At 40.9% G+C, this 12,878-nt stretch overlaps 1 protein-coding gene across 2 annotated transcripts in view; it reads right to left on the bottom strand.

Annotated features, from left to right (window-relative positions):
* GPR158 (G protein-coupled receptor 158) overlaps positions 1–12,878 on the bottom strand; it is a 308,847-nt gene that overhangs the window by 134,401 nt on the left and 161,568 nt on the right. For both annotated transcript variants that reach the window (XM_056519337.1, XM_056519338.1), the window contains exon 5: positions 3,095–3,163. In XM_056519337.1, the coding sequence (XP_056375312.1) occupies positions 3,095–3,163 (69 nt within the window). The remainder of the gene's footprint in view (positions 1–3,094; positions 3,164–12,878) is intronic.

Raw genomic sequence — 12,878 nt, 5'->3', positions numbered from 1 at the left:
GGACGCGGCTAGCGTGGCGGCTGGTCCCCGCTCATGCGCCGCGTCCCCGTTCATCTCACCTGCTCCCAGCGCGGAGCTCCTTGCTCCTGGGTCCCGGCGTGCGCGGCCCCGCTCTCTAGGGCGCGTGCGTGCCGGCTTCAGTAAATTTAAAGGGCCAGCGCACCGGTAATTGGTGCCCTGGTTCCACACCTCCCATTGTGATTTCCCAATAAAAGGCACCTGCCCCTTCCTGCCCCTGCTGGATCTTTGTGCCTTGTGCCTCTGAGAAAGCGTTCCCTACAGTGATTATTGCCTTGCCAGTTGCCGTACCCATTGCTACCGTATACTCGCCTGTGAACCCTTGCTGCCTGCCCTGACCCCTGCTACGTCCGACTACGCTCTTGCCTGCTCCCTGTGTACCACACCATATCAGCCACCAGAGAGGTTGAGTTGCTACTGGAGGATACGACCTGGTGGTTACCGCCGCAGCAAGTCCATCCCACCTTGCGGCGGGCTCTGGTGAAAACCAGTAACCACTTAGAACCGGTCCTCTGGTACAACCCGCGACATTGCCTCTCTGGTTCAGAGGATCCACTACCAGTCCTGCCGGTACGTGATACTTGGTTAGTTATCATTGTTACCAATGAACATATTTAAATTATGCCTAAATGCTATCTTCACAAGTTTGTCATTTATGAAAATCTGTTCAATTAATAGAGAATTGAAAAAAAAATTCTACACAGAGCACATTTTTGACCACAGGCAATTTTTCATAACTAGCCCCAATAGTGACGGCAACTTCCAGGGAATTTTGGAGAAAGGTCATTGTGCCTCTTGTGTCTCATCAAAGTCATTGTCAATTAGGAGATTTCATTTCACTCCTAAATTATTCGGGAACTTTGCTCTCACCTTCCTGTCTTATTCCCGATGGCTTCTTTGGTCTTAAATGAAGAAATCCATTCTCACCCAAGCAGTAATTACACAGTAATTACTAAGGTCTAATTAGAATTGGAGAAGTTCTGGGCACTTGTGTTTTTCCTCATTAGCTCTTTTAGCTTTAAGCTTCAAAAAAAAAAAAAAAAAAAACAAAGACCGGCCAAATTTGGGTGGAAATTTTGGTCAATCATAAATGCATAGTCAGAGCTATATAAAATGTCATATTCAAATGTCAAGACCATTTATGTAAGGGACTAAAACAGTACAATGTACAGGCTATTTCATACTCCACTGCACTAGCAAGTTCTAATCATATTTCAATGTGTACACTATAGAACACTTTAAGGGGTGCCAGAATGTTATACAGATTTGTTCATGATTTCTATTTAAAAATCTTAATCATTCCAGTACTTATCAGCTGCTGTATGCTCCAGAGAAAGTTGGGTAGTTCTTTCCAGTCTGACCACAGTGCTCTCTGCTGCCACCTCTGGCTGTGTCAGAGTCTGTCTGGAGTAGTCGATGTTTACTATGCGGATTTGCTCCTGTTCGGGACAGTCCATTGTGGCCAATTCAATTTTAATTAATGCAATATGGCAGATTCACACAGACATTTGCATAACAATTTGGCCAACGGGTGCAGAGTGACCGTTTAAGAAAACGTATCACAGCCACAAGTTTCTATATGACTGTGGGTCTGATGATCGAACTGAAAGCTTCATATTTCTAAAAGTATTAAACACAGCTCATTTTATTCTAGCATTAAGGACACAACCAATAAAAAATGTATTTTAGTTTTTTCCTGCTTGCATTTTAAAGAAATAACTATTTTTTTTTTCCATCTGAGGGCTTGTTTTTTTTTTGTTTTTTTGAGCTACCAATTTATATATATATATATTAATTATAACACCTTTCATTTTACCATAAAATGTATGGCATAAGGAAAAAATATTATTTGTTGGGGGAAATTGAAAAAAGAAGTTTTGGGGAGGTGCACTACATAGTAACATAGTTTATAAGGTTGAAAAAAGACCAGAGTCCATCAACCTATAACCATAATGAGTCCCTACTGAGTTGATCCAGAGGAAGGCAAAAAACCCTCATACTAGAGGTAAAAATTCCCTCCCGACTCCAAATATGGCATCAGAATAAATCCCTGGATCAAAGTTCTGTCCCTATAAATCTAGTATACATAACCAGCAATGTTATTATTCTCCAAAAATGCATCCAGACCCTTTTGAACTCTTTTACTGAGTTCACCATGGCCACCTTCTCCGGGAGAGAGAACTGACATTTCCCTTTATTATGTGGGTCATTAAAATGATACCTATCTTTACATGCTTGTCTTTTACTGTGCTACTTTTAAGTCAAAAACTTTGTAAGAAAATTAGTATGTTAAAAATTGTCCTATTTCTGACCCCTATAACTATCTTATTTTTCCGTATTTGCAGCTATAGGAGGATTACATTTTTTTATTCTACATTTTTTATTTTTTAAATGGGAAAATGTATTGATTTCTTTTTTTATTGGGACATATTCTTAATTTTTTCATTTTTTTCTTACATTTTTTAGGTCCCTAAAGGGAACTATTTATAGCAATCTTTATAGCTATCACTGTTCAGTGCTATGCAGTGCTCGGCAGTCTACTCCCAATTGGCAGACCAAAGCAGGTAAGGAGAGTGCTGGCCACCATCTAGACTCATCGGACCCCCCACGATCTTGGTGCGGTCTCATAAAGCCTTCAACTGCTTTGGGTGCTGAGATCAGCATTGATCAGTGCAACTAAAGGGTTAATGGCAGGTATCAACACGATTGCTGATGTCTGTAATTATGAGTATTTAACCAAAACCACACACTTTTAATGGTCGAGGCTCAAAAGTATCTAAAACTAATAAAAATATTGTGATCTAAGACATTTTGCCATTTTTTGGCAAAATGTTCCCCACAATTCTGCCACCGCCGCACAAATCTGCTTTATATTAGTTATATGGTTATCAGTACATGTTATATCGATTACGTGAAGGCCCTTGATGCTTTAAAGAAGGTACCAAAGACTATGAAATTATATAAAAATGTATATTTCTTTGGAATGACCACAGGTCCTTGTGAACATATTATCCGGTATACATTCTACATAACCCAACAGCAGGTTTTCACCAGTTTCATAAATGAATCCACCTACCGGGAAGTATAGTAAAAGTGATCCAAACAGAATGGTCTCTAGTAGAATGAGTCCTGAAGCTCTGATGCTCTAGGAAAAAAAGAGACAGACAATCACCATTTTTTGTGAACGGTAGATTAGATAGATAGACAGACAGATAGGAGATTTGTGTTTATTATCATTAACCCCTTAACGACCACAGGTTTTTCCATTTTCGCACTTTCGTTTTTTCCTCATCACCTTCTAAAAATCATAAAGCTTAAAATTTGCCCATACAGACTCATATGAGGGTTAATTTTTTGCGCCACCAATTGTACTTTGTAATGACATCAATGATTTCACCACAAAATTCACGGCAAACCCAGAAAAAAATTATTTGAGGGGCAAAATTGGAAAAAAATGCAATTTTGTAAATTTTGGGGGGTTCCGATTCTACACAGTTCACTTTTTGGTAAAAATGACACCATATATTTATTCTGTAGGTCCATACGGTTACAATGGCGCCATGATCTGAAGTTTCCAAGGGTGCCATTTTTGTTTCGATGGGACTTTTTGATCGGTTTTTATAAAAATTTTTGACCAAAAATATGCAATTTTGGAGTTACCACATATTACTTTTCATAAGGAAGGGGTTGATGTGTGTTCTTTTTTACTTTTATTAAACTTTTTTTTTTACACTTTATTAGGGAGCAATCATTAGATTCCTCATACAGATCAATATGGTTCCATAGAACCACACTAATCTGTGTGATCTGCGCTCCATTCGTCCTGCCAGGCTTTATCAATGCGAGAGCCAGGACCAGCAGAGAAGGAGAGGTAAGTCATCCATCTACCTCAGAAGGGTTCTTTAGATGTCGCTGTCAGCTTTGACAGTGGAGATCTAAAGGGTTAATAGCCGGTCATGGCGATCGCTGCATGTCCGCTATTAACGGTACAAGAATCAGCTGAGGGCTGGCCAGTATGGCGTGGGCTCAAGTCGGGAGCCCGTATCATACCCCGTTAAAGGTACAAGGGTGTGTATACATGTTCTTGGTCGTTAACCAGTTAAAAGCCATTATTAAAATTGTTGTCAAAAAAAGGGATCATGGTTAAATTGGCACTCGAGATACTTGCTGCAGAACATGAACATGATGCAAAAATATGGTACTTACCTTGTGCCGTTCTGTGCTGTCGTTCTCCAGAAATCTTCAGCTCTGGCCTGACTTGGAGCATGGGCGGAGCTTAGTGATATCACCACTGCAGTTCTCTGCTGGGTCCCGCTGCTAGCAAACAGCAGTGGTGATGTCAATAAGCTCCACCCATGCTCCAAGTCGGGCCCGGAGCTGAAGATACCAAAGAGGATTGCCGGAGAACGACAGCACAGAATGGTACAAGGTAAGTACTGTTGTCATCATTGTCACCTGCGCTACCTGTCTGTACCGACAGGTTAGTGCAGGTGACACTGATGACATTTTCCTTTAGGGCCCTTTTAAGAAGCATCAATCTCATTGACCAGTGATTGGCTACAAAGCCTTCCGAAGGCTCGATCAGTAATGTAGCCAGGCTACACCAACCACCGCTGGGTCACTCATGTGGTGGCCCTTCACTTTTTCATTGTCAGTCATACATCCCCTATTTACAGAGGGCGATGTGCGTCCGAAAACATAAATTTTTTAGCCGCACAAAAGAAGTTAACAGCCTATAAATAGGCGTTAACTCATTCGTCAGCGGATCACTTGCCCTTTTACATGGGCTAATAATCAGGAATGAGCATTCCTACGAATGTTGATTTGACCAATAATCTGCCCGTGTAAAAGAGCCTTTGTAGTGTGCAAACCTGGACTAAAAAGTCTAAGAAGAGCTTTATCCCATTGAGTTTTTATCCCATTGAGTTTTCTCCCCTTTTGTGTTATGTTGGTCTCTAACATAATGGTGCACCTTTGGTCTCTTTTAGATCTTATATAAACACTTTGGGCCTTGCCTTTACTGTTGCGTGGCTTTCCCTTGTTCCTTGTAACTGTTAACGAATATAAATTAATAGAAAAGAAAAATAAATAAACAAAAAAAGTGGCCTGGGCCAAGGTTTTTTTCAACCCCCAAAATATTACCCTTACGTACAACATAGTAAACATTGGGGACCTGAAGGAAAATAACAATAGTAAGAATATGTTCATAGTTATCTTCAGTTACTGTAATAAAAGATGGTTAAGTTATCGTTCAGATTAAAAATTATATGGTATCATAACACCAGTCAGTAAAGGAACAAAAAAAATTAATTTATCAATTCCATGAAATGCCAATTGCTTTGTCTACTGTTCAGACTCTAAAGATACAGAAAACATTGTAACATGAGGCAGCCATACTGTACAAATAATAATAATTGAGGGAGTTGTCCAATGTGGCTAAAATTTAATCCATTGTTAATTACCGGGGCCAATTTGTCCATTCAAAAAAGAAGAACATGGATGAGTCCTCTAGAGCAGAAGATATCTTCACTCTCTCTTTAAATTAGGGATCCCTCCTCTTGGACATCTATATGCCCCTCAGGACAAAACATTACAATAATAACTATTAGGATATTTTCATACAGTGATTGGTAATGCCCCTTAGTTGGGGCATCTATTTTTGTGGTCAAGGTACAGGTCGAACAAAAAATTTTTTGGGGAAACCAAAGGGTATGATATTTCCTATGACAAAAATGATCTTTCATGAGCAAAGATTGTGTTGTGGTCAGTGGTTCTCCAAGTACTCCAAGTACCTAAATAGTTGTCAGATCGGGGCCAATTTGTCATCTGTATGTTCCTCTAAGTCATTTCAGCAATATATTTACGTTACAATATCCTATTAGTGACCCCTTAATAAAGGGTCAGAGTATCAGAAGAAAAGAAGGGGAATGATATCTTGAGACAGCAGTAGAAAATTGAGATTGATCATTCCATAACAAGGCATCTTACCATAAAATTACCCAATGCTTTCATGGCAACCCAAAAGGTCATTCTGTATGAGACGAAAATATGTTTCAGCTCACAGAATTTAATGAAAATATAGTTCAATCAGAAAGAAACTTACTAAGGGATTTTTTTTTATATTCCTTATGTATGAAAATGTATATTCGGAGCAAAAACCATTCCAGAATCTTAAATATTGCTTTTTTTTTTTTTTTTTTTAACATATTATACATGAATAACATGAATGACATTTTAACCCCCCCCCCCTCCTCCACTGTATCAAGAACATGTGGTATTGCAGCTTTATTTGCAGCTTCAATCTTATGTCCTCTGTAACACTTTTGACTGTACAGATGCCTAGAGAAAGAATTCAATCAGAATTTACCTTGAGGGCCCCCTTCTTCCCATGACTTTAATTTGGGTCTTAAGTATTTTCTGGTCCCTTAACTTGGTGGGAATTAGTTATATTCTCTGTATAAATTGGTACTTACCAAAGAGAAGGTGATTTTAGCTTAAAAGGGTATTACGGAGAGTCTAAAAAAAAAAGCAATATGTTGTTGGTGCCATAGGAAAAAAAAATGTATACTTACCTACCCCTTTTGTGTTCCACACCTCCCTGAAAATTCCACTGCAGCTCCTGATTTCTCTGCTGCCAATCTTCCTCTACTCCTATCTTCTGCCTGCTACTGGGAAGAGAGCTCGTAGCAGGACTGGCCTACTCAGCCAATCACTGACCAAGGAGGGACACCACTACATTAAGTGATTGGATGAGAGGGCAAGTCCTGATCCAACTTCTTGTCTTGGAAGCAGGCAGAATACATGAGCAACAGATAAAATGGAAGTGGAGAAAATGGGTCCTACAGCTCCAACAACCTATTTATTATTTTTTAAATGCTAGAATACCCCTTTCCCAACACTTTTGGATGCATAGACATTGGCCATGAGAATTTACCTACAGCGTCCCTTTTTCTATGCATTTAACTACAGTCCTAATTCTCTTATAGACCCAGACATTTGGTGTATTCTAGGCTCAATGCTTGCCTCCTTCCTGAGCAGAGGATATCAAAATGAGTGAGCAGCAGAACAGAGGGATTTGTGAGCCAAATACAGAAGCTAGACACAAAAAAATGCATGTAAAGAATCTGCATGACCTAGTGAGTAGCACATAGAAGAATTATTTTTTACTGTGATATTGTGGTGTCCCAGCACCTAAGACTGTCCTGTGGGCTAGTGATTACCTCTGGCACCCCTGCTAACTGTTCACTGGGCCCGCTGTTTTATTTTACTTAACTTTGTTTTATTGTATCCTATTGTCTGTATTGTCTGTATTTGTGCACTGTACCCTTAAAAGATCGAGTTGACCTTGAGGCTCCAATAGGGGACCCCCAAACCTAGCCCTCAAGTAGTATAGGGGGAGGAGAGTGGGGAGAGTTTGTTCCAGCTATCAAGCTGAGGAGAATCCTAAGGGAAAAGAAGTCTACTAAATTAAATAGCCAGGCAAAATCTCAGGAAAAGATCCTGATGCGCAGGTCAATTGTCACAGCCTGGAGGTAAGCGAAGCTCCGAGGGGTAAATCTTTACTTCAGTCAGTTAGTCAAGCTAAAGCTTTCAGTCAGCGTGTGCTGCTTCTAATCTTAAGGCTGCATTCAACAGCCACTACTAGTGTTGAGCGGCATAGGCCATATTCGAATTTGCGGACGAACATTTAGCGAATATATGGACGAACATTCGTCATATATTCGCTAAATTCGCATATTCATAATATGTATTCGCATATTCATAAATTGCATATGTAAAAATTAGCATAAACGAAAATTCGCATAAGTGAAAATTTACATGAGCGAAAATTCACATATGCGAAAATTCGTTCACCAGTCTCACACAGTAGTATTAGAACTTAGAATTAGGGGGATGATCACTGTGATGTGTACTGTGAGAAAACAAAAAAAAAACGAATATTCGTAATTGCGAATATATAGTGCTATATTCGCGAATATTCGCGAATTCTCGAATATGCGGTATTCGCGAATAAAATTTGCATTGCGAATATTCGCGAGCAACACTAGCAACTACAACTCCCCGCAAGGCGACAGGAACCCCGGGTTCCACTCACTGCACCAAAGTCTGTACTGAAAGAAAGAAGAAACCATAGAAACCTGTTACCTCTATCAACAGTAAATAGACAGTTATCCATAAACCGACATAGGTGTATTTATTATCCTGTGTCTGGCCCAGGAGAAGCTGTTGTGTAAGTTAACGGTGATCTGGCTTCACAAAGGGATAACTAATCACCCCGAGTCACATACCAAAATCTGTCTAATCCCTGTGGCTACCACAATATGACAGATATGCTTTAATTCTCTGGATAAAGCGGTAGGCATTTAGGCAAAGTAACACCCACTGGAGTAAGTGGTTGCCGAGAAGAACTGGACTTGTTTGGTCTCTTTGTCAATAGAGGTGAATGTGATATCAGAATCAGAGGGTCAATAGAGTACATCAACAGCAGTTGAGAAGCATAGTACTAAATCATAGACAGTACTAAGTTGGGTTATCATGTAGAAAGTAAACGACACTCAGGTAAATGCAGTACCAGAGATCATTACATGTGTATTATTAAAAAAAAAAAAAAAATCTTGGCATGTTGTCAAAAGCTTTGGGAAGATAACTGCAAAAACAGCTAAAATACAGGGGAAGGAAGCAGCCCTGTCTATTCAGATAGAGCTGGGAGGGGAAATGTGTAACTACTATATAATCTGATCCCAAAAAGATAGAAGCAGCAGCATACAGATAGAGCTAGGAGGGGAGGTGTATAACTACTATATATATCCTGATCCCATAGAGATAGAAGCAGTATACAGATGGAGCTAGAGAGGAGGGGTATAACTACTATATATCCTGATCCCATAGAGATAGCAGCAGTATACAGATAGAGCTAGGAGGAGAGGTGTATAACTACTATATATATCCTGATCCCATAGAGATAGAGCTAGGAGGAGAGGTGTATAACTACTATATATATCCTGACCCCATAGAGATAGCAGCAGTATACAGATAGAGCTAGGAGGAGAGGTGTATAACTACTATATATATCCTGATCCCATAGAGATAGAAGCAGTATACAGATGGAGCTAGAGGAGGGGTATAACTACTATATATCCTGATCCCATAGAGATAGCAGCAGTATACAGATAGAGCTAGGAGGAGAGGTGTATAACTACTATGTATCCTGATCTCATAGGGATAGCAGCAGCATTAACAGATAGAGCTGGGGGGGGGGGGTGTATAACTACTTTATATCCTGCTTCTATAGAGATAGCAGCAGAAGTGTACAGGCAGAGCTGGAAGAGGTCTGTAACTACTATATATCCTGATCCCATTGAGATAGCAGTAGCAGTATAAAGATAGAGCTGTGGGGGGAGTGAATAACTGCTACATATCCTGATCTCATAGAGATAACAGCTGTATCCAAATAGAGCTGGTGTGTTGTCCATGTAATGTCTGGAAACAGTAAGAGGAACACAGCCGGCAGCAACACTGCTGTAAATCTGAGTTTTTCCAATCATATGCCTCCAGCTGTTGCAAAACTGCAACTCGAAGGATGTGTGGGCATGCTAGGAGCTGTAGTTTTGCAAAAGCTGTAAGCACACAGTGTGTATAACATAAAACCAGAAAGGAAGGGGTTACAGATGCTCACTCCAAGACCAGTGACTGAGGAGAGTGAGGGAGGGGGAGGAGGGGGAGTGGTTATCACCTGAGGAGAAGAAAGGGACCCGCCTCCCTGCTTCTAGTCGACAACATTAAGGAAAAACAGAAATAAAGCTAATTCTGAGAGAAATATAGGCCATAGACACATAAAAATGACATGTATATGATCAGGATGAGATACTATAACAGTAAAACATATAACATATATGCATAGGACATAGCACTGCTCAGTAATATAGGTGATCTTCTTCTCTGGTCTGCTCAATCTCAAACCAGAGCAGAAGACCCCGGGAGATGGCCGGAGCCAGGTGAGGGGACCTCCGGCCGCCATGCTGGATGATCGGATCACCGCGTCAGCTCTGCGAGCGATCCGATCATCCATTCAAAGTACCGCACTGCCGCAGATGCTGTGATCTGTATTGATCATGGCATCTGAGGGGTTAATGGCACACATTCGCGCGATCGCGGATGTCGGCCATTATGGGCGGGTCCCCGGCTGCTGATAGCAGCCGGAACCTGCCGTGTATGACGCAATGGAAGTCCCGCCAAACCAAGACGTACATTTACGTCCGTGGTCGGTAAAGGGGTATTCCAGGTTTTTTTTTTTTTTACTATGCTACAGGGGCTGTAAAGTTAGTGTAGTTCATAATATAGTGTCTGTACCTGTGTATGATGGTTTTCTCACAATTCCTATGTGATTATTGCCCCAATATTTATTTTTCACAGCAAACAAAATTACTCAGGTCTCACAATTTCCCAAGTTGCACTGCGTCGAGACCTGACATCACTAGTCAGGTGATCAGAGGGAGCCAGTCCTGCTTCAATTTTGCAACAGCTGTAGGCCTCCTGGTAAGAAAACACTGTGTTTCAATGGGTGTTGTGGCTGATGTGTGGGAGGAAGGAAAGTGATTTCAAACTTTCAAGCATGGAACTGTGTGTAGTTTGTGTAGTTTCGAGAACAAAATCCAACTGGAAATATCTAGTTCTGGCAGGTAAGTACTAAAATCACCTTATGGTGGATAACCCCTTTAATTTTCATTTTGGCCACAAGACTTATTATTAAAGAGTACCTGTCATCAACTAAACTTTCCCTGATCCCCCTCCCCATCTGTCCCTTACACTAACTATGCCTATCCCTGTGTTTATTGAGGTTTAAAACGCTGTGGAAATACCTTTTTTTTATCCCTCTTCATTAGCTCAGGAGCACTGTCTTTCTGAGGGGTGGAAGGAGGCGGGTCCCGGCAGGCATGATGTCACATGAAGCCTGGCCATTACTCTGCTTCTGCCAGTCTTCCTGTATGCTGCTCTCCCTCTGCAGCAGTGTTTCCCAACCAGGGTACCTCCAGCTGTTGCAAAACTACAACTCCCAGCATGCCCAGACAGCAAACAGCTGTACGGGCATGCTGGGAGTTGTAGTTTTGCTACAGCTGGAGGCACCCTGGTTGGGAAACACTGCTCTGCAGTGTGCATACAGACTAAGTACAGGGGAGAGACGGCAGCCTCTGTCTCTCTCTCTCCTGTGTCTCTCTGCACTAAAAAGTCAATGCTGAGAAACAGGGGCGGTGGGAGCAATTACAAAGGCAGTAATTAAGATGAATGTCGGGGGGGGGCACAGAGCAGGGAGTGCAGTGAGATGATACAATGTATAAGATAACGTGTGGTGAGGGGCAGGGAGAACACAGAGCAGGGGGGAGGTGACTGGCCTCTGTTATATGAGTGGCATGTGCAGGCTTGTAGCTCACAGTGCTGCTTCAGGCTGGGAGCGAGTCCTGAGCGGGGAGTACTGAACTTCCTGTGGAAGGACCAGAGTGCTTTCAGCATTAGTCCTAAAAGCTGTACACTTACTATGAAAAGCATAGGAAGCTGCCTGCAGACCAGGCATAGAAGAGAGACCCCTAGTGGCCAAAAGTATAAAATGGAAAAACTGGTATAAATATTAATATTTTTTAATGAAGATATATTACAATATCTCTTCATTAATGATTATGAACAACATATTAAACGTTTTTGTTGATGACAGGTACTCTTTAAGCTTGGTGGCAGGAATGAAAACGGAAGATTTCAACTAAGATTTGCTGTCCTGTACAGGTCACTTTCCAGCAGTATCCTCCTTTCTTTCATAGGGTTGGAATGAAAGATGATGCCAATATGTTGATGAGATGGGATCAGGCCATTTACAATAGGTGATGCTCAGAGTTCACCCTCTCCCCAAACGCTGCACAAGCCATAGAGCATGCCTGCAGAACTTCTATGTCTACAGACAGGGCTGCTGTAAAATCTCTAAATGCTATGCAGAAAGCTCAAACATTAATAATAAAAAATGTACAATTATAAAAAAGGGGGGGGGGAGAAACCAATATCTGTCTCTAAAATAAATAAATAAAAATAAAATAATAAATAATTCTCTGTGTCCACTGAATGATGCAAGGATCAGACAGATTAGGTTTTAATCCATCTAATCCTACTGTTTCCTAATGTAATATGTAAACTGGTATCTTTGACCACTTTCAGACTGTGTCTCCTGATGGGTCAACCACTGTGCAAATGGCATTCCCATATTATCAGAAAGGCATGAACTGTAATGAACTGAGCATTGCTAGTAATGTAACTCCCTAATAGTGTTGCTCGCGAATATTCGCAATGCGATTTTTATACGCGAATATCGCATATTCGCAAATTTGCGAATATCCGTGAATATAGCACTATATATTCGCAATTACGAATATTCGTTTTTTTTATTTTTTACACTTTTTCTAACCTGGTCTGATGTCTGGACGAGGACAGAAGTCTCAGTTAATTATGTGGAGAAGAAAACGGCGAGTTTAGCCCTACTATTGACTACGTCAGTGACCGTCATGAGCCTATAATAATAATCCCATAGATTTAGCAGCAGCTGCTTATCCCTGCCTGCAGTGAGCACCATTTCCTCTATATTATTATATCAGTCCCCACCATCAACCTCAATAGAAAACCACAGACCCAATCTCTTGTGGTTGTAAGGCTGGACACAGATTTGTTCTTTAATTTAACCATACGTAATCAAAGATGCCAAACAGTACAGTAATTATCATTGATTACAAACAAGGAACTCGTTATGTAAGTCCCCAATTTATATGTAAGTCCCCAAAAACAATGTTTAATGTTGTGATTACCCAAAATAACTCACCACACAA

Source organism: Hyla sarda, chromosome 5 (genome assembly GCF_029499605.1).
Source record: "Hyla sarda isolate aHylSar1 chromosome 5, aHylSar1.hap1, whole genome shotgun sequence".
NCBI lineage: Eukaryota > Metazoa > Chordata > Amphibia > Anura > Hylidae > Hyla > Hyla sarda.
This window is presented reverse-complemented; position numbering and strand designations above follow the sequence as displayed.